We start from the raw sequence: 27939 nt of genomic DNA, 5'->3' as shown, positions 1-27939 counted from the left end.
TGTAAAGAATCAAAAGTTAAGAATCGAGTTCGTTGATGAAGATGATCCATATACTGGAAAGTGGTAGAAACAAACCATTTCCAGTTTTTACGAAGATGTAAAGAGTCAAAAGTTAAGAATCGAGTTCGTTGATGAAGATGATCCATATACTGGAAAGTGGTAAAAACAAACCATCTCCAGTTTTTACGAGGATGTAAAGAGTCAAAAGTTAAGAATCGAGTTCGCTGATGAAGGTGATCCATATACTGAAAAGCGGTAAAAACAAACCATTTCCAGTTTTTACGAAGATGTAAAGAGTCAAAAGTTAAGAATCGAGTTCGCTGATGAAGATGATCCATATACTGGAAAGTGGTAAAAACAAACCATTTCCAGTTTTTACGAGGATGTAAAGAGTCAAAAGTTAAGAATCGAGTTCGCTGATGAAGATGATCCATATACTGGAAAGTGGTAAAAACAAACCATTTCCAGTTTTTACGAGGATGTAAAGAGTCAAAAGTTAAGAATCGAGTTCGTTGATGAAGATGATCCATATACTGGAAAGTGGTAAAAACAAACCATTTCCAGTTTTTACAAGGATGTAAAGAGTCAAAAGTTAAGAATCGAGTTCGCTGATGAAGATGATCCATATGCTGGAAAGTGGTAGAAACAAACCATTTCCAGTTTTTACGAGAATGTAAAGAGTCAAAAGTTAAGAATCGAGTTCGCTGATGAAGGTGATCCATATACTGGAAAGTGGTAAAAACAAACCATTTCCAGTTTTTACGAGGATGTAAAGAGTCAAAAGTTAAGAATCGAGTTCGCTGATGAAGGTGATCCATATACTGGAAAGCGGTAAAAACAAACCATTTCCAGTTTTTACGAGGATGTAAAGAGTCAAAAGTTAAGAATCGAGTTCGTTGATGAAGATGATCCATATACTGGAAAGTGGTAAAAACAAACCATTTCCAGTTTTTACGAGAATGTAAAGAGTCAAAAGTTAAGAATCGAGTTCGTTGATGAAGATGATCCATATACTGGAAAGTGGTAAAAACAAACCATTTCCAGTTTTTACGAGAATGTAAAGAGTCAAAAGTTAAGAATCGAGTTCGCTGATGAAGGTGATCCATATACTGGAAAGTGGTAAAAACAAACCATTTCCAGTTTTTACGAGGATGTAAAGAGCCAAAAGTTAAGAATCGAGTTCGCTGATGAAGGTGATCCATATACTGGAAAGCGGTAAAAACAAACCATTTCCAGTTTTTACGAGGATGTAAAGAGTCAAAAGTTAAGAATCGAGTTCGCTGATGAAGGTGATCCATATACTGGAGAGCGGTAAAAACAAACCATTTCCAGTTTTTACGAGAATGTAAAGAGTCAAAAGTTAAGAATCGAGTTCGTTGATGAAGATGATCCATATACTGGAAAGTGGTAAAAACAAACCATTTCCAGTTTTTACGAGGATGTACAGAGTTAAGAATCGAGTTCGTTGATGAAGATGATCCATATACTGAAAAGTGGTAGAAACAAACCATTTCCAGTTTTTACGAGGATGTAAAGAGTCAAAAGTTAAGAATCGAGTTCGTTGATGAAGATGATCCATATACTGGAAAGTGGTAAAAACAAACCATTTCCAGTTTTTACGAGGATGTAAAGAGCCAAAAGTTAAGAATCGAGTTCGCTGATGAAGGTGATCCATATACTGGAAAGCGGTAAAAACAAACCATTTCCAGTTTTTACGAGGATGTAAAGAGTCAAAAGTTAAGAATCGAGTTCGCTGATGAAGGTGATCCATATACTGGAGAGCGGTAAAAACAAACCATTTCCAGTTTTTACGAGAATGTAAAGAGTCAAAAGTTAAGAATCGAGTTCGTTGATGAAGATGATCCATATACTGGAAAGTGGTAAAAACAAACCATTTCCAGTTTTTACGAGGATGTACAGAGTTAAGAATCGAGTTCGTTGATGAAGATGATCCATATACTGAAAAGTGGTAGAAACAAACCATTTCCAGTTTTTACGAGGATGTAAAGAGTCAAAAGTTAAGAATCGAGTTCGTTGATGAAGATGATCCATATACTGGAAAGTGGTAAAAACAAACCATTTCCAGTTTTTACGAGGATGTAAAGAGTAAAAAGTTAAGAATCGAGTTCGCTGATGAAGGTGATCCATATACTGGAAAGCGGTAAAAATAAACCATTTCCAGTTTTTACGAGGATGTAAAGAGTCAAAAGTTAAGAATCGAGTTCGCTGATGAAGATGATCCATATACTGGAAAGTGGTAAAAACAAACCATTTCCAGTTTTTACGAGGATGTAAAGAGGAAAAGTTAAGAATCGAGTTCGTTCATGAATATGATCCATATACTGGAAAGTGGTAAAAACAAACCATTTCCAGCTTTTACGAGGATGTACAGAGTTAAGAATCGAGTTCGCTGATGAAGATGATCCATATACTGGAAAGCGGTAAAAACAAACCATTTCCAGTTTTTACGAGGATGTAAAGAGTCAAAAGTTAAGAATCGAGTTCGCTGATGAAGATGATCCATATGCTGGAAAGTGGTAAAAACAAACCATTTCCAGTTTTTACAAGGATGTAAAGAGTCAAAAGTTAAGAATCGAGTTCGTTGATGAAGATGATCCATATACTGGAAAGTGGTAAAAACAAACCATTTCCAGTTTTTACAAGGATGTAAAGAGTCAAAAGTTAAGAATCGAGTTCGCTGATGAAGATGATCCATATGCTGGAAAGTGGTAGAAACAAACCATTTCCAGTTTTTACGAAGATGTAAAGAGTCAAAAGTTAAGAATCGAGTTCGTTGATGAAGATGATCCATATACTGGAAAGTGGTAAAAACAAACCATTTCCAGTTTTTACGAGGATGTAAAGAGTCAAAAGTTAAGAATCGAGTTCGCTGATGAAGGTGATCCATATACTGAAAAGCGGTAAAAACAAACCATTTCCAGTTTTTACGAAGATGTAAAGAGTCAAAAGTTAAGAATCGAGTTCGCTGATGAAGATGATCCATATACTGGAAAGTGGTAGAAACAAACCATTTCCAGTTTTTACGAGGATGTAAAGAGTCAAAAGTTAAGAATCGAGTTCGCTGATGAAGATGATCCATATACTGGAAAGTGGTAGAAACAAACCATTTCCAGTTTTTACGAGGATGTAAAGAGTCAAAAGTTAAGAATCGAGTTCGCTGATGAAGGTGATCCATATACTGGAAAGTGGTAAAAACAAACCATTTCCAGTTTTTACGAGGATGTAAAGAGTCAAAAGTTAAGAATCGAGTTCGCTGATGAAGGTGATCCATATACTGGAAAGCGGTAAAAACAAACCATTTCCAGTTTTTACGAGGATGTAAAGAGTCAAAAGTTAAGAATCGAGTTCGCTGATGAAGGTGATCCATATACTGGAGAGCGGTAGAAACAAACCATTTCCAGTTTTTACGAGGATGTAAAGAGGAAAAGTTAAGAATCGAGTTCGTTGATGAATATGATCCATATACTGGAAAGTGGTAAAAACAAACCATTTCCAGCTTTTACGAGGATGTACAGAGTTAAGAATCGAGTTCGCTGATGAAGATGATCCATATACTGGAAAGCGGTAAAAACAAACCATTTCCAGTTTTTACGAGGATGTAAAGAGTCAAAAGTTAAGAATCGAGTTCGCTGATGAAGATGATCCATATGCTGGAAAGTGGTAGAAACAAACCATTTCCAGTTTTTACGAGAATGTAAAGAGTCAAAAGTTAAGAATCGAGTTCGTTGATGAAGATGATCCATATACTGGAAAGTGGTAAAAACAAACCATTTCCAGTTTTTACGAGGATGTAAAGAGTCAAAAGTTAAGAATCGAGTTCGCTGATGAAGGTGATCCATATACTGGAAAGCGGTAAAAACAAACCATTTCCAGTTTTTACGAGGATGTAAAGAGTCAAAAGTTAAGAATCGAGTTCGCTGATGAAGGTGATCCATATACTGGAGAGCGGTAAAAACAAACCATTTCCAGTTTTTACGAGAATGTAAAGAGTCAAAAGTTAAGAATCGAGTTCGTTGATGAAGATGATCCATATACTGGAAAGTGGTAAAAACAAACCATTTCCAGTTTTTACGAGGATGTACAGAGTTAAGAATCGAGTTCGTTGATGAAGATGATCCATATACTGGAAAGTGGTAGAAACAAACCATTTCCAGTTTTTACGAGGATGTAAAGAGTCAAAAGTTAAGAATCGAGTTCGTTGATGAAGATGATCCATATACTGGAAAGTGGTAAAAACAAACCATTTCCAGTTTTTACGAGGATGTAAAGAGTAAAAAGTTAAGAATCGAGTTCGCTGATGAAGGTGATCCATATACTGGAAAGCGGTAAAAATAAACCATTTCCAGTTTTTACGAAGATGTAAAGAGTCAAAAGTTAAGAATCGAGTTCGCTGATGAAGATGATCCATATACTGGAAAGTGGTAAAAACAAACCATTTCCAGTTTTTACGAGGATGTAAAGAGGAAAAGTTAAGAATCGAGTTCGTTGATGAAGATGATCCATATACTGGAAAGTGGTAGAATCAAACCATTTCCAGCTTTTACGAGGATGTACAGAGTTAAGAATCGACTTCGCTGATGAAGATGATCCATATACTGGAAAGTGGTAGAAACAAACCATTTCCAGTTTTTACGAGGATGTAAAGAATCAAAAGTTAAGAATCGAGTTCGTTGATGAAGATGATCCATATACTGGAAAGTGGTAGAAACAAACCATTTCCAGTTTTTACGAAGATGTAAAGAGTCAAAAGTTAAGAATCGAGTTCGTTGATGAAGATGATCCATATACTGGAAAGTGGTAAAAACAAACCATCTCCAGTTTTTACGAGGATGTAAAGAGTCAAAAGTTAAGAATCGAGTTCGCTGATGAAGGTGATCCATATACTGAAAAGCGGTAAAAACAAACCATTTCCAGTTTTTACGAAGATGTAAAGAGTCAAAAGTTAAGAATCGAGTTCGCTGATGAAGATGATCCATATACTGGAAAGTGGTAAAAACAAACCATTTCCAGTTTTTACGAGGATGTAAAGAGTCAAAAGTTAAGAATCGAGTTCGCTGATGAAGATGATCCATATACTGGAAAGTGGTAAAAACAAACCATTTCCAGTTTTTACGAGGATGTAAAGAGTCAAAAGTTAAGAATCGAGTTCGTTGATGAAGATGATCCATATACTGGAAAGTGGTAAAAACAAACCATTTCCAGTTTTTACAAGGATGTAAAGAGTCAAAAGTTAAGAATCGAGTTCGCTGATGAAGATGATCCATATGCTGGAAAGTGGTAGAAACAAACCATTTCCAGTTTTTACGAGAATGTAAAGAGTCAAAAGTTAAGAATCGAGTTCGCTGATGAAGGTGATCCATATACTGGAAAGTGGTAAAAACAAACCATTTCCAGTTTTTACGAGGATGTAAAGAGTCAAAAGTTAAGAATCGAGTTCGCTGATGAAGGTGATCCATATACTGGAAAGCGGTAAAAACAAACCATTTCCAGTTTTTACGAGGATGTAAAGAGTCAAAAGTTAAGAATCGAGTTCGCTGATGAAGGTGATCCATATACTGGAGAGCGGTAAAAACAAACCATTTCCAGTTTTTACGAGAATGTAAAGAGTCAAAAGTTAAGAATCGAGTTCGTTGATGAAGATGATCCATATACTGGAAAGTGGTAAAAACAAACCATTTCCAGTTTTTACGAGGATGTACAGAGTTAAGAATCGAGTTCGTTGATGAAGATGATCCATATACTGGAAAGTGGTAGAAACAAACCATTTCCAGTTTTTACGAGGATGTAAAGAGTCAAAAGTTAAGAATCGAGTTCGTTGATGAAGATGATCCATATACTGGAAAGTGGTAAAAACAAACCATTTCCAGTTTTTACAAGGATGTAAAGAGTAAAAAGTTAAGAATCGAGTTCGCTGATGAAGGTGATCCATATACTGGAAAGCGGTAAAAATAAACCATTTCCAGTTTTTACGAGGATGTAAAGAGTCAAAAGTTAAGAATCGAGTTCGCTGATGAAGATGATCCATATACTGGAAAGTGGTAAAAACAAACCATTTCCAGTTTTTACGAGGATGTAAAGAGGAAAAGTTAAGAATCGAGTTCGTTCATGAATATGATCCATATACTGGAAAGTGGTAAAAACAAACCATTTCCAGCTTTTACGAGGATGTACAGAGTTAAGAATCGAGTTCGCTGATGAAGATGATCCATATACTGGAAAGCGGTAAAAACAAACCATTTCCAGTTTTTACGAGGATGTAAAGAGTCAAAAGTTAAGAATCGAGTTCGCTGATGAAGGTGATCCATATACTGGAAAGCGGTAAAAACAAACCATTTCCAGTTTTTACGAGGATGTAAAGAGTAAAAAGTTAAGAATCGAGTTCGCTGATGAAGGTGATCCATATACTGGAAAGCGGTAAAAACAAACCATTTCCAGTTTTTACGAGGATGTAAAGAGTCAAAAGTTAAGAATCGAGTTCGCTGATGAAGGTGATCCATATACTGGAAAGTGGTAAAAACAAACCATTTCCAGTTTTTACGAGGATGTAAAGAGTAAAAAGTTAAGAATCGAGTTCGCTGATGAAGATGATCCATATACTGGAAAGCGGTAAAAACAAACCATTTCCAGTTTTTACGAGGATGTAAAGAGTCAAAAGTTAAGAATCGAGTTCGTTGATGAAGATGATCCATATACTGGAAAGTGGTAAAAACAAACCATTTCCAGTTTTTACGAGGATGTAAAGAGTAAAAAGTTAAGAATCGAGTTCGCTGATGAAGGTGATCCATATACTGGAAAGCGGTAAAAATAAACCATTTCCAGTGTTTACGAGGATGTAAAGAGTCAAAAGTTAAGAATCGAGTTCGCTGATGAAGATGATCCATATACTGGAAAGTGGTAAAAACAAACCATTTCCAGTTTTTACGAGGATGTAAAGAGGAAAAGTTAAGAATCGAGTTCGTTCATGAATATGATCCATATACTGGAAAGTGGTAAAAACAAACCATTTCCAGCTTTTACGAGGATGTACAGAGTTAAGAATCGAGTTCGCTGATGAAGATGATCCATATACTGGAAAGCGGTAAAAACAAACCATTTCCAGTTTTTACGAGGATGTAAAGAGTCAAAAGTTAAGAATCGAGTTCGCTGATGAAGATGATCCATATGCTGGAAAGTGGTAGAAACAAACCATTTCCAGTTTTTACAAGGATGTAAAGAGTCAAAAGTTAAGAATCGAGTTCGTTGATGAAGATGATCCATATACTGGAAAGTGGTAAAAACAAACCATTTCCAGTTTTTACGAGGATGTAAAGAGTCAAAAGTTAAGAATCGAGTTCGCTGATGAAGGTGATCCATATACTGAAAAGCGGTAAAAACAAACCATTTCCAGTTTTTACGAAGATGTAAAGAGTCAAAAGTTAAGAATCGAGTTCGCTGATGAAGATGATCCATATACTGGAAAGTGGTAGAAACAAACCATTTCCAGTTTTTACGAGGATGTAAAGAGTCAAAAGTTAAGAATCGAGTTCGCTGATGAAGATGATCCATATACTGGAAAGTGGTAGAAACAAACCATTTCCAGTTTTTACGAGGATGTAAAGAGTCAAAAGTTAAGAATCGAGTTCGCTGATGAAGGTGATCCATATACTGGAAAGTGGTAAAAACAAACCATTTCCAGTTTTTACGAGGATGTAAAGAGTCAAAAGTTAAGAATCGAGTTCGCTGATGAAGGTGATCCATATACTGGAAAGCGGTAAAAACAAACCATTTCCAGTTTTTACGAGGATGTAAAGAGTCAAAAGTTAAGAATCGAGTTCGCTGATGAAGGTGATCCATATACTGGAGAGCGGTAAAAACAAACCATTTCCAGTTTTTACGAGAATGTAAAGAGTCAAAAGTTAAGAATCGAGTTCGTTGATGAAGATGATCCATATACTGGAAAGTGGTAAAAACAAACCATTTCCAGTTTTTACGAGGATGTACAGAGTTAAGAATCGAGTTCGTTGATGAAGATGATCCATATACTGGAAAGTGGTAGAAACAAACCATTTCCAGTTTTTACGAGGATGTAAAGAGTCAAAAGTTAAGAATCGAGTTCGTTGATGAAGATGATCCATATACTGGAAAGTGGTAAAAACAAACCATTTCCAGTTTTTACGAGGATGTAAAGAGTAAAAAGTTAAGAATCGAGTTCGCTGATGAAGGTGATCCATATACTGGAAAGCGGTAAAAATAAACCATTTCCAGTTTTTACGAGGATGTAAAGAGTCAAAAGTTAAGAATCGAGTTCGCTGATGAAGATGATCCATATACTGGAAAGTGGTAAAAACAAACCATTTCCAGTTTTTACGAGGATGTAAAGAGGAAAAGTTAAGAATCGAGTTCGTTGATGAATATGATCCATATACTGGAAAGTGGTAAAAACAAACCATTTCCAGCTTTTACGAGGATGTACAGAGTTAAGAATCGAGTTCGCTGATGAAGATGATCCATATACTGGAAAGCGGTAAAAACAAACCATTTCCAGTTTTTACGAGGATGTAAAGAGTCAAAAGTTAAGAATCGAGTTCGCTGATGAAGATGATCCATATGCTGGAAAGTGGTAGAAACAAACCATTTCCAGTTTTTACGAGAATGTAAAGAGTCAAAAGTTAAGAATCGAGTTCGTTGATGAAGATGATCCATATACTGGAAAGTGGTAAAAACAAACCATTTCCAGTTTTTACGAGGATGTAAAGAGTCAAAAGTTAAGAATCGAGTTCGCTGATGAAGGTGATCCATATACTGGAAAGCGGTAAAAACAAACCATTTCCAGTTTTTACGAGGATGTAAAGAGTCAAAAGTTAAGAATCGAGTTCGCTGATGAAGGTGATCCATATACTGGAGAGCGGTAAAAACAAACCATTTCCAGTTTTTACGAGAATGTAAAGAGTCAAAAGTTAAGAATCGAGTTCGTTGATGAAGATGATCCATATACTGGAAAGTGGTAAAAACAAACCATTTCCAGTTTTTACGAGGATGTACAGAGTTAAGAATCGAGTTCGTTGATGAAGATGATCCATATACTGGAAAGTGGTAGAAACAAACCATTTCCAGTTTTTACGAGGATGTAAAGAGTCAAAAGTTAAGAATCGAGTTCGTTGATGAAGATGATCCATATACTGGAAAGTGGTAAAAACAAACCATTTCCAGTTTTTACGAGGATGTAAAGAGTAAAAAGTTAAGAATCGAGTTCGCTGATGAAGGTGATCCATATACTGGAAAGCGGTAAAAATAAACCATTTCCAGTTTTTACGAAGATGTAAAGAGTCAAAAGTTAAGAATCGAGTTCGCTGATGAAGATGATCCATATACTGGAAAGTGGTAAAAACAAACCATTTCCAGTTTTTACGAGGATGTAAAGAGGAAAAGTTAAGAATCGAGTTCGTTGATGAAGATGATCCATATACTGGAAAGTGGTAGAATCAAACCATTTCCAGCTTTTACGAGGATGTACAGAGTTAAGAATCGAGTTCGCTGATGAAGATGATCCATATACTGGAAAGTGGTAGAAACAAACCATTTCCAGTTTTTACGAGGATGTAAAGAATCAAAAGTTAAGAATCGAGTTCGTTGATGAAGATGATCCATATACTGGAAAGTGGTAGAAACAAACCATTTCCAGTTTTTACGTTTATCCCTATAGATCAACAATAGTATTAGATAGCAATAAGTTATTTGCTGCAATCGATTACGCGTCTGAAAAATACATTTCCATCTTTAACTGGAAGTGATAGAAACTCACTAACACTTCTGGTTTCAATATTAATCTACATACAGCAAAACTATAAAATGTTTCAATCTTTAAATAATTGATTGTAAATCTTTCTGCGATACAATATTTTTGACTATTAACTTTATTTTGATAATCAGGACCAAAGGTCAGCTATTGAGTTACAAATTCAATTTAAACAAAATATGCTTTATTAATGGTTGCAGCTTTCGTTCTTTTACAAAATCAACAAATAGTATAGTGGTAGTATCAATAGTATGAATTGTCTCCTCACGGAATACCAATTTTATCACCCTATTCACAGCTCAAGATGGGAAAAAAAGGAAAAGTAACTTACACCACAACCTCCAGTATCATTCTTCCAGAAGTAGTTTGATCTTTGTTAGCTTGTATACTTGACTGTTGTAAGATGATGTAATGATCCCTGCTGCTTTCACCAATCTTTTTTATTTGAAAGTTTATTTTGACGTTTAGTTTTTATCTTGTTTTTAAAATTCACTTTAATAGTTATTAATCTAAAGATTGGGTGTTTATATGCGGGGTCAGGTTTAGTTCAGTTCAATTTTGGTTTTTATTTATTGCTATTTAATGTTTTCTTGAAACGTAGCTTTTAGAGTCATTTACTATTTTAAAAATCTTTTTTAACATTTAATGACAAAATTTTTCTTCGTCCTTCCTGGCGGGTATGTGACAAAAAGATACTGAGAAACAGTTTCCTGCAGTCGATTTCGCATTCTAAGAACGAGTATTATCATTTCTCTCATCTCTCTGTTCAAACTGAAAGTGGAAGAAGTTAATCACTTCCGGTTTTAACGTTGATTGCTATAGATTAAAAACGGTAATAGAAAGCGAGAAGCGGGTTTGAGCAATCAATTAAGCATCTCGGAGAATATTATCAACCTCTCTTCTAAAACCAGAAGTGGCTGAAATCAACCTCTTCCGTTTTTAACTATGATCTTATGGAGCAAAAACGATATCAAATAGCAAGACGCGATTGTGTACAATTAACTAAATGTCCCAAGAATATATTCGATCTGCACTCTAATCTCTCTATTAAAACTGGAAGTCGCAATTAACCACCAGTTCCGATTTCAATAATAACTGAGAAAATACCACCCCATGCAAATAAAACTATTTCACGTGTGCACGTGACATTTGTTTACGAATACATTTCACTCATAACTTGGATTACTCTTTTCTTCCTTTCTTGCTAAAAACATACCTTATTCTTTACACTTTCAGCGCCAGGTTCTTTGTCCGGAACAGTTGGTGCTTTAACTGCATCATCAAGATAACTAGTGTCAGTATCCAGAGCAATTTCATCACCCAGAGCGTCTAACTCAGCCTCAAGTTCATCGTCATCTATTTCAGGCATTCCATACGATCGCCCCAGGGCTTCCTGAACCTCATCGGCTTGTTCCAACATGTCTGCCATTTCATCTTGCAGATCCTGTAAAATAATACAAAATAATCTTTCTTTCTCTAAATCCCAGTCCTTCGAGGACAATGATCTATTGGTTACAACATATAAAATGAATAGGCTGGAATTTAATGTCATAGGATGCTTACCTCACCCTAAACGACACGGATCTTAAGGGAAAGATGATGAAGGAACTGGAGTTAATAATAGGAAGAGACCGAAACCTCTAATGCTGTTTTAACGTAAGTTTACATAAGATGATAGGATCGAACTAGGAGACCTTCTCGTACGAGATGAAGCTCTAATCCTGAGCCACCTTGCTTCTTTTAATTTTAATAATAATAATAATAATAATAATAATAATAATAATAATAATAATAATAATAATAATAATAATAATAACTGAACAGTATATGTTGCTAGAAAACGCTCCAAAAGAAAACATAATGAAGAAAAATTATAAAAACTGGTCATCTGTTTATTAATCGATCGACATCCAAGTCACGTGCATAACGCACTTGGAAAATGTTAATACTCTGGCCTGAAACAGTTCTAAATCGGTCAAAGACGATTACCATCTATTAATTTAATTTAATTCCACGTTCCAAATTAATACAATGCTTTTCAAAGAGAAGGTTAGCCAGATTTTTGAAACTAAATAAAACACGATAAAAGAACCAAAGAAAGATACTTTGATATCGTAAGCAAAATATTTTTACGATATATAGTGCTCACTACAGAAATAATCCTCATTCTAAATATCAAAAGGGGAAAAAAAATACAACAAAAGACATGTGGTTTAGTAAGATTGTAGAAATATACACCAAACATTATTTTCAACTGAAATCTCTGAGTCACCATCTGTAGTATTTTTATCTCCACTCGCGTAACCTACTATTCCACGTGTTGGTCATATTGTAGTTTGTTTTGCTTTTAAGTAGGGCTGCCAATAACAAAGATTCCATGTTGCAACAAATAGAACTGTTAAACGATACCGCTGCATTTTCTATATAAAGTACGTATACCTAAATCTGTGCCATTTTTGGCTGTTTAAGTATAGAACTTGGATTTAAAAAAAAAAAAAAAGTTCATGTAAATAAGGCGAAATTGTAAACTAATTTTGTTACTTGTTGTTATTAAAGTGATTTTGGTATCAGAAGAAATTACCTGTTACATCCAATTTAATGACAGAAATTGACGCAGTTTATAACACATTAGCATTTACCACTTATTGCGTCCTACGATAATATATATCTAAACCGTTACGATACTTACAGTAATACTTAAAAAATGCTTAGTTTTTACAGAAACTAGTATTCAATTCCAAGAGATTGGAAAAGCACGAAATTTGGCTATCAAGACGTACGATCTCGCCTTTCTTCAGTTCTGTTACACAAAATGCAATATAACTTACTTGTCGAAACCGTTCAGGACCAGGGTTGGCGAAAACCATGGTTTTTATTGAAAAAACCAAAAAACCCGGTTTTTTAGGTTTAAACCTGTTTTTTTAAACCAGTTTTTTTTTGGGGGGGGTTAAATAATTTGCTCTATATATTTATATTACATATGGACAGAAATAAGTTTGTTTCGCCTTGGTGTTACTATGCAACAACAGGGTTATGCTGGAAGGGGTCACATAAGCTTAAAGCGAAATCAAAACCGCTTCTCGGCTTACATCCGAGAGAAGCTGTCCTCCATTTGGACTTGAAATTGGGACTAATCGGCCACAAATGCCAGAATTCTACCGACTCACTCACGAAGGGCTCCTGATAAAAATACGTTGTACTGGCCCTTACATAGTTGTTAATATAATTGTCAAGAGTCATTTCAGAAGGGCAAAAAAATAAAGTTACACACGTGAAAACACTATACAGAATTATATGTAAATCGGGAAACTCCCGCCTTAGCCATTGGGAAAATCCTGTTATTACTTTAAATGCAAAACATCCCGTTATTGCTTTGCATGTAAAATTTTAAGGTCAACGTATCATAATCAGTTCGCTAAAACTGAGGTATTACATTACAAATTTAGTATGCATATATCATTCAATATAATTAAGAGAAAGTCTAATCCAAGCTAATGCTGGAAGCTACGTAGACAACCGATAAATTTTGCCAATTTCTATCAATATATTTAAGTAACCTTGGCTTCTTTATAAAACAGGCATTCAGGCAAGCAGAAATATACAATTGGGTTTCGTTTCGTATGTTTATGCTTAACATCCTTACGTAATAACGAGGTTATCAAGAAGATGATTTTCACGTTACGTGACATCCCAACCGCTATTGATTTACACTTGGCAGAAGGGTTGTGGTTCGACCGAGAACTGAACATGGGACGCCTTGATTAAAAAGTGAAAAGGAGACGGTCTGTTATCAGGAGACGTCACCATTAAGTTCACACGATTTAATGCATTTTTCGTTTTTTTTTTTTTTTTGTTTAAACCAGTTGTTCTTTTTTTAAAAAAACAGCTGGTTTAAAATAGTGGTGGGCACAAAAACCGGTTTTTCGGTTTTCTCCAAAATCGGTTCGTTTTTCACCAAAAAGAGTTATTGGTTTTCTCTGAAACCGGTTCGGTTTTTCACCGGAACCGGTTTCGGCTTTCTTCAAAACCGGTTCCGGCTTTTTCCAAAATTTGTTCTATTTCTGACCAGAATAGTGTTTCGTTGTTCTCCGGAAACCGATTCCGTTTCCACAGAAATAGTTTTGTGTGTTTTCCAAAAGTTTTCACCGAAACTGGCCGAAAACCGAACCGACTTTGAAGAAAACCGACACCGGTCTTGGAGAAAACCGAAACGTTTCGGTGAAAAACGAACCGGTTTTTGGAGAAAACCGAAACTAGTTTCGGTGAAAAATAGAACCGGTTTGGGAGAACCCGAAATGCCGGTTTTTCGGGTTTCGGTTTTTCTAGAAACAGGTTTCCGTTTTTATAAAAAAACGGTTTTGCCCATCCCTAGTTTAAACCATCTTGGTTTAAACCAGCCAACCTTGTTCAGGACACAGCACATTTTGCACTTAACCCTACATTAGGCGCGTGGGTGACAGGTGTTACCCAATGACTTTTGTCTCAAATTTGCAAGACTGTGTGTTGGTAGTCAGAGTCGCGCCTTTCAGTAGCTGAACTTAGTTGCTGATGTTTGTTGTGGCGGCAGTAGTACACTTCTGTTTACCGTGTACAGTTTATAACAAATAAGTTCTCTCTGCAGCAGCGTGTTTGGGTGACAATTGTCAACCGCGCGCTTCGTAACAAGTAAAATGTCAAAACGCCGGAAGACAGAGATGGTAAAAAAATAAGAATGCCGTTCTGCTGTGGCTTGAGGAGGAAGAGGAGTTGGAGGTGTGTTCTGATGAAAGTGATTATGAAATTTATCACGTGAGTTCAAGTGACCACAGCACTGAGTCGGAACAAGATGGCCCATGTATTATTTTGATCTTCTAAAGATATATGCAATTAATGCACTTTGAATGCTGAAATCCAATGCCAGTTCACCTCAATTGTCACGAAGGAGGTTATATATATATATATATATATATATATATATACATATATATATAAGGATATTGCCTGGTAAATGCTTAAACTTCAGATACAATGTCTATGCTGTATTCCCCAAATTCCACTTGTAATTAAGAAGAGAGGCGACTCTGACCGTTACTTGGTATTGAGGAACAAGAAATGGTCAATGTTGAGAAGCCATCATGCTCCAGAGGATGTTGGCATGCTTGTGAAAGAGGAAGAGACAAAACTAAAAGGTGCTTGAAATGTAAGAGATGGATGAGTGGAGGACATTTTAAAGACATTTGTGTAACATGTTTGGAATCAGTCTAGTAGTCATGAAACAAGTCTGTTATATTCAATACACCACTGTGTACAACCAAAACTATAACCTGTGATTAACATTTTATCAAAGAAATGAAAGAATTGTTATTTAAAGATGATTTTACTTATTCTAGATACATTTTAATAGGTGAGTGACACCTGTCACCCACGCGCACAATGGTCCAACCCAAACGTACGCGCCTAATGCAGGGTTAATTATTATTACAGATGTTACTAGTTTGTATATATGAATGTCTTCTTACACAAACGAATTAGTTTTATTTAGAGACATCAAATATTTAATACAACGTTTTTGAAATGGAGTGGGAATTCTGAAATACAGCCAACGTCTCGGCTTATTACTTGCGCCGAGTGAAGTAGAAGAAGGAAATATGCTTTGAGGTGTATTATCCGTAACTTACTAACCAACTAAAATAGTGTCTTGAAAGCTCAGTGGTAAATTAATCAATTTCTGTCCCGTTAGCAGATAACAGGAAGATGATTTCTAACAGCCCAGAGACCAATATGTTTGTTCGTTTTTACTAAAGCTCATTTCTATATGGGATATAAGAGATTTCACTTAGAAACTATCATGTGGTCACCTCATTCACGGAGCACCAATTCTAAGTTTTATTTGAGTGTCGATGGCTCAGTACTAGAGCACTCACATACTAGTGTGCAGTGTCACTGGTTCGATTCCAGCTCCCACTAAGTGGTCTTTGTGGTGGACGAACACCATGTGCATACGTTTTTTCGAAATTCTCCGTTTCTTCCCACTGTCATCCATCACAATTATTACTATCATCTCTCTTAGCCACGGGACATAATCGCGGGAGGTTGAACTAAAAGACTAAAAGAAATAATATTATATATATAATGTAAATAAAAAGTTATAACCCACTATTACGAATATTACTTTCGCAAATTCACACAAGCTCTTGCTCTTATTAGACTGACTGTCATCAGATCTCAACATTGATCCTAAATTTATACATTTAAGCAATCTAAGCAATCGTGGTGCCTCAGATCTCTCAACCCCGAGCTACTCTTCGACTTCAGAAATTTTCCCTTTGCTCATATTATATAAGTTTTATTTTATCCTACATTTTTCTTCCATCAGTACATATCAATCAAACAATAACTCCTAACACGTCGAGTTAAAATTCGTAAGAATTTTATACGGTCCACATATGGAATTTATTTCTTTATAAACTACAGTTCCAAGAACAACCTGTAGTTGAGAACAAATAGAAGTGAAACAACGTTAATGCTAAGACAGATTAAATGATTCTTACCTCAATATCATCAATATTGATCTTCTTAAATTCTTTCTGCATTTGTTTCATTCCCGTTTTCATAGCCTGGACAGTAGAATGTGTATCTTTTAACGTTTGGCATGCAAAATTAGCTTGTTCCATATTGAAAGCCTGCTGCCGTAAATTATCAATTTGCTGTTCATACCTGAAATGTAGAGAGTACACAATTAAGTTGTTTACCTCGCACATCCTACCAAATACACACACGCAAAATAATTAATTGATTTAAGAATAATGAGAATTCTAACTACCATATGAACCCTCCAAATATACAACGTCACATGAACAGAAGTATAACCGCAGATCTTATTTAGCTGTATAGGATCATTACACTGTTGCTTCCTAACACTTATTCTTATTACTGATTACAATGTTTCGTTCTTGCCGTGAATAACATTTCTGCTCTCATGTGACATTTGAATTTACTTTCAATCTTCACGCCATTAGGAAGCTATATTTATCTTGTACCAACTTTGTATCTCCTCAAACACGAACAACTAGTCAGAGGAACATTTAAGATAATATAAACCAGTGATGGTCAATATCTAACGCAATGTGGATCACAAGAAAATAAGAACCAAATATATAGGCCATGTTCCACTTTCCTTCTCTCATGTGATTATGGTTTACTCAATGTGCGTTAAGTCATACATTTTCTGCATTGCTGTTCTATGTGCGTCTCCTGCTTCCTATTTCATATGTCTAGGCCAATTAGAGCCTAAGCGCGAACAGTTGAAAGTAACTACATGAAATCTGATTTTTTTGTAAAAATCGGCCCGGCACCAACGGCCTTATTTTGTACAATGGGCATTTGGTAGTCAAAAGGTTAAGAAAATATTTTCACAGTTGAAAATCAAATCTCGTTTGAGATATATGACGATGGCCAGCAACACACTCCTTTTCACAGATGGAGTTAAAAATTGGGAACAAATAATATATTATCATTTTCATTCCCAGGCCATTTAACCACCATTGTTGTAAACCAAGGAATAATATATCCTTAGTGTACATTAATTTAGTTGAAAAGTGGTAAGTAGAAACCTGTTGCTATATTGCAGCTGAAAATAATGCGGAATCTCTTAACCGCAGGTACCAGAATGTCCCTCAAGTCTAGTTGAACTTCCAACCCCTTTTATGCATGCAGTCTAGTCTGAATCTCCAATATCTTTCGCACCGGTAGAGCTGTATGTAAGTATTACGATTTCACATTCATTTTAACCCTGAAAGCCGGTCGTTCTATATTTGAAAAATTTCTACTTGTGTTCTCGCCTGGGTACCAATGGCTCCAAGCATTAAGACAAATATATACACAACAGAAGAGGAGTGGAACATAACAGAGAATTAAAAGTAAACTGAGGATGAAAACAAAACCTTCAAGAACCTTTGTATTCCGTCGACTACGTCCGCTACAAGTGATTTGAAATTAAGCCACTAAGTTGATGTCAACTTAGCAGAACGACCAGTGTCATCACAGTTTAAAAAATGAAAAACTCTTCTGACAAGTGATGATCATTCACAAAATCTACACATGGGGCACGCAGAAACTTACGTCCCGCTAATTTAAGACTAACCAAGGCTTTTGTTCTTTAGATAAACGTCGATATAGCGTGTTTTCAAAAGGTGACGTTTACTGAGTTTGGCTTTTTATTTACATTCAATGTTAGTGTTAGTTCAATACTTTTTCTTGACTTTCATGATCGTCTTCTGATTTCGTGACTTTTTCTTGACTTTCGTGACCGATACACACCCTGAATCGGAGACCCTTGCACTCTTACCGAGTGATACCTTTCACATTAATAATCTACCACGGTTGGCACGGTTTTGTACAAAATATGTGCTAACTCTAATCATCCTTATGGCTTATGTGGACTCCAGGACTTTCCAGGTGAGTGGATCAGTAAAGGTACTGTATTGAACTTTTTAAGAAAAGGAGGAGAACCGTCATATTTCACCTCTCATCTACCAAGTAAAGACTGGAGTCGTATCTGATGCAATTTGCATGTCCCAGTTTTACCAGTCTATATCCCAAGTATATTATGTGGTATATCATAATACATAATATTATTCCTCTCTGTACTGCGAGTCCCTGAGACAACCCTACATTGTTTTACTGAATGTCAGGCAGTAGCTGATGTTATACTCGCCTTACACAACCTCCTGCGCTATTCTCTACTAATGCCTTATTATATCCTGACTTATTGGAAGCCTCGGAGACGGAATGCACTAATGTTTGGATTATAGCGCATACATTGGTTTATACGGTTCGGTCCACCCGTATGTTTTCTGGAAAAGCTTTGTTCATGACTTTAATGAGAGGCTATTTACTTATATGTAATATATCTTTATGTTATTGCTTTGAAATACAGTTTACATTATTTAACATACAAATGAACAGTGTTTCAAAATTTTGTGTGTCATCCATTAGTCTTTTTAAAAGCCTGAATTCTGTTTGGCATTGATGCAACAAGTTTCTCAGATGTACAGTCAGCAGCAAAAAACCTGCAACATGAACATGTAAGTTTATTATCAAACTACGTCTAAGAGCGCAGGGAATCAACATAACGTCCAACTGGCACGAATGAAGCTAGGAGAAACCTCGGCGTCCTCCCGTGCACACTTATTTTGGAGCAAAAGACTTCGTCGTTTCACTATAAACTTACATGCTCATGTTGCAGGTTTTCTGCTGCGGACTGTACCAGGCTCGATTTCATAACACCAAACAAGAACAACTTTTTTAATTAATTCTGTCCTGTTATTACAACATTTGCTCAATTTGGAAGACCTAATAGCTCACAAATTTTCGATGAGGTTCATATCAGGTGAATTGGCCGGCCACCATAACCTCTAAATACCTAATTCTGACTCACCCTGTTGGACAATCCTAGACCGGTAGCACGTTGCATTATAATCTTGAAAAATGAATGGTCCAAAGTTTAAACCACTGAAACGGTCCCTAGCTGTATTCAAAAGTTCCTTCTTTAGTATCTCAGTACGATAAACCATCGATTGGACCTATGCAGATTTTATTTCTTCTCATACCTTTGGAACACATTGCTCCCCATAGCATTACACTTTCATTAAGTTTTCTGTCTCCGTGACGCACTCTTGCTTTAACTCTTCTCCCGGCTCCATCCACAGTTTTACACCATCATTACCGGAAACGTTGAATTTCTTGTCATCTGAGAAACTACCATTTTCCGATCATCAATTGTTCACTTTCCAAACATATCCACGAATCTTCTTCTGTCCTTGATGTACTTCTGTGTCAAACGAGACCTCCTTATGGGCGGTTTCTTTTTAATATTCATGTCCGAGAGACATCTTAACACTGTTTGATGTGAAATACTCTGACCTAAGTCTTCCTTTATCTTTGCAGCAACCTGCCTTGCACTTAATTTCTCTCTTGTTTAGCAATCCTTTTGATTGCCCTGCACAATCTTGGGTTTCCTTTTTTTACGTCCACACTGTTTAGTGATCAATGGTGTAAAATTTCACCACAAAACAGTGTGGTCAAGTTGCCATTAGTGTAAAATTTCACAGAAATGATATGTATTCTCCGTAGCTGTATTACAAGCTACTTTCTGCATTTCTTTAACTCACATTTTGATGGAAAGATTAAAATGAATTTAAAATAAGGCACTTCTTAAATATACCTAAATATTATTTTTATCATAGTAACCCCTCAAACATGCATTTCAATCCATAATCTTTTACCCCACTGGTAAGATACCTGGTTCGATCCCAGCTTTCGGTAAATGTGCTTCGTGATGGACATACACTGTGTCTCGGGAGTTCCCCTGTTTTCTCTTACTTTCGTCATTCCATCATAATCATCCATCTCATCATCGTCTTAGCCTCGGTGCACAATAGAGGGACGTTAAACTATAAAAATGTTTGTTTTTAACTGTATATTTTTTTGTTTATTCTCGAACTTTATGCCTAGAATATTATGAATATTCTAAATCATTGTTGATAAAATTTTAGTTTCTATTCTTGTGCTTAGTGTTGTCGTTGCTAAGAGCAGGAAAATTCAGTGGTGCAACTTACGTATTATCGAAAATACGTATATAGAAATTGCTCGTAAGTAAATATGGAGAATTGGTTTCGAAGTTCTTACATTGCGAAGTACAAAGCACATTTTCCTTACATAGACGATATTATCGATACCATCAGTTGCGATAGGAGGTGTACCGAATACCAAAGTAAGGACAGTAATGGTAATTTTATATGGAGTTTCAAGTAGTCACAAAATATTTCATATTCACTCTGCGAGCGTATGCCATATTCTAGATTTCTCTACAAGAAATGTCTGTGACTGGAATACTTCCGTATGTTAGTATTCGATCTGATTTGAGATCTTTTGTTGAAATACATAGGCTGGATGCCAGTCACGACTGTCTCGCTTACACTGCAATGAATCTTCGAGCTCGTTACTTACAGATGAAGCAGGTGACGATGTTAAAGAAATTGGTGAATTACCTTCGAACAACACCTTCTTATACTTTCTGCACATTTCTAACTCTCTTACCACCCTTGACTCAGACGAAAGCAGAACCGAAAGAACTGAAGGTAGCTTTCTACATGATATTCCAGAATTAGAACTAGACGGAATAATCTTCGATATAGATTCAGACACGCCAGAAAATAAGAAGTCATGGTGGAGCTATATTTTCTGCTGCTTTAATGGCTGTTTCTAATCAAGGATTAATGTGTTTTTATGTATTTGGAGCCTCTATTTCATCTACAGAGGTCAGTTAACAGGGAAGACTTCAGTAACTGACATCTCCAGCTGACACACTAAACTTGAAGCCCCTGGAATCGAAAATACCTATATTAGCCCAGTAAATTTAGGATTTAATGTGAAAATATTTCATAATTAGCTGAAAATCTCAGGATTAGATCCTCTTTACATTCAAAACGAATCCTGAAAAGTCCCCTAATTTACATGTCCGCTTCCATTTAAAATGGCGGATCCACGATGGCCGCCAAGCACTTTTACCTTGGTTGATATTTTTCCATATATCTAAGTTTAAAATAAACATATTTCAATTATGGAAAAACCTATATACTCTAAAAGCATTACAATTTCGATGTATACCATAAAATGACCAATAAAACAATTTTATCTGTGTGTATATTAATTTTATTGATGCCGAAAGGCAACATTTTTGTGCTCTTAAGTTTTATCTGAACTTATAAGTTGGATACATTTATAAATCGAGAAAAATGTTATTGAAATGTTTCTTGTAGGTCTTTTTTTTTTTTTTTTAATTACAGTTTGTACACGAAAAATATTGGCCAGTCATTGAACATCACATCATCGAAACCGTAAGAGGGAGGAATTTAATTTTTACTAATTTCTCCCAAGCAAGAGGTACAAAATTGGAACACTGAATATTTGTCTTTTTGCATCGGCATGTTTCGTCACAGTCCCTTCTTGCTGTTATATCACAAGTCACAGGATATTAATTTTAGAAGTTCTTCGGAAGCTGCGGGAAGCGTTGAAGGCACTGGGTCCAATCTACCTTCCTTCATGAACGATCCCCATTCAGTAGGATCCAGATTGTTTCCTAGCCACTGTTGAACTTGAAGATAACCCCGAAGTGAATGTTGTGAACTGCTGCACTTGTTGGTGAAAGAGTTGCCAGGTTAAATTTCGAAGAAAGAGTTTTGGTTACTTTCTTATTGTACCGGATGTATCGCAGGTTATCCAGAATTAATTTGTTTTCCTCAAAAAACAGAAATGTTTCTCTAATTTCAATTACATTTTAGTGATAAAGCTGAGGAATGTTGAACTGTGAAATCAAAGAACGCAGTTCTTCATTTTGCTTTATCAACTTCAAAGCTGTAGATTTCCCCTTTCTGTATATTGCAGACGTAGTGTCACATCCAGTGGCTGTGTACAAGAAGAGAAGGACGTCCTTCATCGGCCCCAGAGCTTCTTGTGTTTTGGTTATGTCGTAGCATTTTTTTTTTTTTTTTTTTATCATCGTAGTTAGTTGATTGGGGTCGTAAAAATACAGTGATCCTACTGGGATATCTCGTGCAATTAGAATTGTAAGTAGATTTGTATCAGTACATATTACTGGAACTGATCTGGCACTAGTTTGACTTGAATTTATTGGAGTTGAGCAGATTAGTGAATCTTCGTCTCTATCCGCTTCCATAACAGTTATTCCTTCAGATTGGAAATAGCCCATCATCATTTGAATTAGTCTTGATTTGTTCTTGGAATTTTGGAAAAAAAAAAAAAAAAAAAAAAAAATAGTAGTTGCCGTCATATTTTCGTCAAAGGTAATAGTTGCAGACATTTTTGACATCATCGTTCGTTGCCTCTCCACACTTTTAGTTGATAAAGCGCAGGTATATTTGTCAAAACTCACTGTCTCACATGGAGAGAAACGTCTCTGCACAAATCTGACATATTTTAGGCATATATAGGATATCTGTAGGTGTCAGATTCATTTTAAGTCAATACGCAGAAGAAATCTTTCATCTACAATGGACGAGTGGGTTGATGGTGCGTTCATACATGACTGAACGGATTCAATGATAGCTGCCAAAGCTGATTTTGCATTCTTCCTCAAGGAAACTTAATCAAAGAGCCAGGGTGTTTGAGCAGCTAGTTCATATCTGAGATGATCACGTAAATTTTCATTTGACTTGAGCACAGCAACAATCCTGATAAACAACTGCAGAAGATTGAGTATTACACTTTTATTCTTGATCATCAATGTATTGCTTGTGGCAGATATTGGCATAACTCTTTTTCCTTTGAAGTTTAACTTTCCCAAAGCAATCTCCTGCAATAGCGGATAGTAGTTTTCACCAACTTCTTTTGCACTGTCACAATTCGTTTTATCAGCAACCAACCCGGTAGCTATATTTATCAATAAGTGCTTAGGGCAATTGTAGTTGAAAGGATTGTGAAGCAGTAGCCAATTAGATAGCTTTGTCAGATCAGAGTCATCTCGTGACTGTCTAAATGGCCAAAATTCAACATGTTCTGAGGATGCAAAAGGTTCACAAAAGTCTTTCAAAACTTCTGATACTTTCATTTTATAGGGCATGAGGAAACCAATCTTGATAAAGTAGAAACAGTCATTCTTTGACTTTGTGTTATTACCCTGGTTACTTTCATGGATTTCGTAATACACTGCTGGCGATACTCCACTCCATACTTTTGTCTTTTCTTCGAAGAGTAAAATAACCTTCAGTAAATTTTCTGAATTCAACGATGTCCAGTTTTCCATTCAACTATTCCATTTGCTGTACATATAAATGGGCACATTTTACATAAAAAAAAAAAAAAAAAATGTAACCTGCTGCGTGAAAGTAAGGCATTATTGATTTAATACAATACAAATGTAGTTCCCAGTCCCCAAATCGATCTGCTTGAATGTAGAGAAGGATAAGTTTGACCTGTTCCGTATAATGTAATCACAACTTGGCAGTTCTCGAGAAGTTTCCATCTTCTGCAGCCCTTTTTACACTGTCGATTAGTTATTTAATGCTGATGTTCCCTTGAAAATATTCAATAGTTTTTGTATGTATTTGTCGCCCTACGTTCATGGATAGTAATATGGATAATATTCTTCATTCTTAATTCTTCATTCAACTCGTTTAGAGAATCTTCAAGAAGTATCACATACAAAACAATGAATGTCAGAAAATGAGCTATTAGGGCTTTGGAATAATCACGACCATTCATCATTTTCCCAACTGTATATACAACAAACTCCACAGCTTCTCGATTCCATTGCCTGACATTAGGTACCCAATAGTGCCTAGGTAAGACCCACCTAGAAACCACCAAACCTAACAACAATTTTTGACAGATCAGTCCCTTGTTTTGCTGCGGTAACGATTTTAACAACTTTCCAAAACAAGGGTTGACCATCATTATGCATTCTTTTTCCCTAGTTTTATTTTATTCTTCTGCTGCATAAACCAGTGTTGAATAGATTGTATTTATGAATAGATAATATTACTGCACCTACTTAACCCAGTTAAACGTTTCATCGGAGATAGGGGCCACGGTGGCTCACTGATGGAGCGTTTATCTCTGGTACTTGGGAATGGAATGGAATTTTTAGTTTTACGTCCCACGGTTATGCCGGTTAGGCTAAAGGAGACGGTGATAATGAATAATGAATGAAATGGTGGAATGAAGAAAGTGGGAGGAAACGGGAGAACCCCGAGAAAACCCACGCACACGGTGTTTGTCCACCACAAAGTTCACTTGGCGGGAGCAGGGTTTGAACCCGAGACCCCTAGCACCAGAGGTGAACGCTCTACCACTGAGCCACCGCGGCCCCACTCTGGTACTTGGGGTCCCGGGTTCGATCCCAGCCCCCGCCAAGTGAACTTATTGGTGGACAAACACCGTATGCGTGGGTTTTCTCAGGGTTCTCCCGTTTCCTCCCACTTTCTTCATTCCACCATTTCGTTCATTACTCATCATCACCGTCTCATTTAGCCTAACCGGCATAACCGTGGGACGTAAAACTCAAAGATTTCATTTCATTTTTTTCATCGGAGATACGACACAACCCGATTCCTCAAAGTCTGAAATAAAGTAGAGCAGCCACTTTAATGGCGTCGCAAATTATTAAATTCAGTGCTTTAATCTATTTTGACAAGATAACTTTAAAAAAATATGAATATACGTGCACTAAAATTATTAAAATAAACTACAGTTTGTCGTCTAAGCTTAAATTCACTTCAATATAAACTACTAATTCTACACTGTTTACAACCAATGTTATTCTTATGGGAAATTAAAAAAAAAAAAAAAATGTTTGTAGTTCAGTTACATTTTCTTCAAACATGATGCAGTTTTCACTGGAATATATAAGAAACTTTCATAGATGATATTACCACATTGCAGACACCATAGAAAGTTTGGAAACTTCCTAAAATTCTACTTATTGCGGAGTGCTTCTTGAACAACTACAAAACGGAACCTCTTTTAGTAGAATAGATAACACGATGTAAACAGTGAAAGAAGTGCAATGTGAGTGGGAAGAGAGATTGCAATATTTTTAGATTTAATTTATGTTGTTTAGGAAGCCACTTCAATCAGAAGTGACGTATGAAAAAGTAACGTAGAAACATTTATAGTTATCTATCAAGTACCCAACTGAACACAAAAATTTCAACTTTGAGATAACAATGGCCATTTCGGTAAGAATCAAATATGTCAGCCATTTTTCAACGGAGCTTCACTTTTTTAGACATTCGTCCGAAAACAAATATACAAAGAACTTTCGAATCACTTCTTACGATTTACCAATTGTTTCAAATTTATGAGACTAAACAGATTAACATTAAATTGTAAGCCAGAAAAAAATCACATTTTTACATTAAATATCAATCTATACTAGGCCTTCAGCTCGTTTACACTACTTCTATTGGATAACTAGGTTTAAATCACAACAGTCATCCTTCAAGAGTACATAAGTTTTTATACAATCGAAAAATGATGTTTTTTGACTGAGATATGGAGGAAACCCTCTAGGATGAGTTTAGCTTGGCGGTCATCTTTGATCCACCATTTTGGATGGAAGTGGATATTGAAAATTAGGAGACTTTCCAGGATTCGATCTACACATCTCTACGAGCTAATCCTGCAAATTTCAGCTAATTATGAATTTGTTTCATCTCCACTCTATTTTTGGCCTAAATTTACTGGGCTATATATGCAACCATCTACGCATTTAGTAAACAAGAAAGGAAGAAAATTTTCATTGTAGATGCAGTGCCTTGGCTCATATTAATGATAAAGTTTTGATAGAAAAATAACGAATCTAATTTTACACAATTCGAATTGCATTAAACACTACGAAATAGTGAAAGAGAAACAATACAATTGAGATAGACAAGGCCAACTATGAAGACAGATCATCGGCTTTCTCCTATGAAATTTTGAATCTTCCTTGATTAGTGCTCGTTTAAAAAAGAAGTTTCCTTATGAATTTGAGTTACTACATTTGGGACAACATTGTATTCCGTCATATTGTACTAATGTCCTAATATATCGTAAAAGGACTAACTAGGACTAATATTTTAACATTGTTGGTTTCATCAAAATAATCAGAAGGAGCCCTTGTGGCCTTCCAAAAAGAGGGAAGTTTCACCAAAACACGTCGCCCTCGCAGAAAAGAAGAAAACTGCATTCGTTAGCCGACTACGATGCCGGAGCCTCAATCTCTCATTGGTCATCGCCTAGAACTGTTCTTCAATTAATTTTAATGCCAAATAAATTAGAAAACGTTCTGTGCTACTTTGTGGACTAACCAAGTGCCCGCCAAACAACTTCTACCAACTATGTTATTAGTGAAGTGTTTGTGTCAATTACGACAAACTGAAACGAAGAAACTTATATCCGTAAGTAGTAATCGTTTATTGGCACATCTAAGTCTATTGCAGTTTCTTTTACAAATGCCTACCAATTCTGCTCTCCCGCCTGAATGTTTGTTTTTAAGCTATGTGTTGTCTTCAGTCCGACACTTATCAAAATTTTCCCAAATACTAAATTTCAAATTAGACTCATTTTAAGAACAAAGATACTCGCATTGAGCCTGACACACTACCTTTGCTATTAATAGATGTTTCCTTTTACTTACATTTCCTCCACAAAATTTGTGTATCTTTTATTTACCAAATAAGTTCCCTAATAGCATAAGTATAAAAATACGTTCTAAATTTGTAGGTATTAAAACCTCATCTTAAAAATAAAAAAATAAAAAAATAATAATAAAAAAAAAAAAGCGTTTAATGTATGTTGTGTCTCTGAGCCCACGTAAGTCTCAGTAGCATAGGCATACAAGACGCGAAGCATTGTTGCTTCTAATGTTTGTATTTGAAATGTAACTTGTGTATAATGTATGTTTGAAATGTAATTGTAAACAAATTGTTTAAAATAATTGTAAACATACACGTGACGATTCATCCACAATAAGGAAAGCGATTTTAGTTAAAAAAAAACAAAAAACAAAACAAAAAAAAAAAAAAAAAAACATTTGCTTTGGGAATTTAAGTGACGATACGAAGATCACTGTGGAGAAACCAATGAAATTAAAGGCTGCTGATGAAGGTTTTCAATTTATAATATACATCTAATCTTTTAATTAGGCATGTTTGGACTTTATTGAAAAGAAAAAAGGAAATACAAAGTAATTACTGCCGTTTACCAAGATATAGGTAAAGAATACGATTATTTTTTAAAAATGAAACAAACCAAGGGACATCAATTTCATCTCACTTTTCTTTGTGGCAATCGGACACAAATCATCACATTTCTCCCCCCAAAACACATTTCAAATCGGATTACTGGGGAAAACAGTCCCCAGTTCCAAGATTGAAGGGGACATGTCCCCTCATCCCCCCGGGATTTGCGCAAGTGCTCTTAATGTAAGTATTTGCTCTGTATTTCAACTTCGTTTATCCTGAATATTACTTCTATACGCGTAGAACTTCAGCAGGTGACAATAAAGAAAAGAAGAAACATTATTCTGTTGTTAATATCTATTTATTGGTGCTATAGGGCACATATTTATAAGAAAAAGGGATTACCTTCTCCCTCCGCAT

The 27939-nt window shown here is 35.8% G+C and overlaps 1 protein-coding gene across 1 annotated transcript in view; it reads right to left on the bottom strand.

Moving 5' to 3' along the window:
• Vps60 (vacuolar protein sorting 60) overlaps positions 1–27939 on the bottom strand; it is a 44215-nt gene that overhangs the window by 8487 nt on the left and 7789 nt on the right. Inside the window, exons 3-4 of the mRNA XM_081749201.1 lie at positions 16327–16492; positions 11013–11240 (exon numbers count right to left, since the gene is read on the bottom strand). Of these exons, the coding sequence (XP_081605327.1) occupies positions 11013–11240; positions 16327–16492 (394 nt within the window). The remainder of the gene's footprint in view (positions 1–11012; positions 11241–16326; positions 16493–27939) is intronic.

This window comes from Thermobia domestica, chromosome 2, assembly GCF_964235325.1.
Source record: "Thermobia domestica chromosome 2, izTheDome1.hap1.1, whole genome shotgun sequence".
Lineage (NCBI taxonomy): Eukaryota > Metazoa > Arthropoda > Insecta > Zygentoma > Lepismatidae > Thermobia > Thermobia domestica.
The sequence above is the reverse complement of the archived record's forward strand: the minus strand, read 5'-3'. Positions and strand labels throughout refer to the sequence as shown.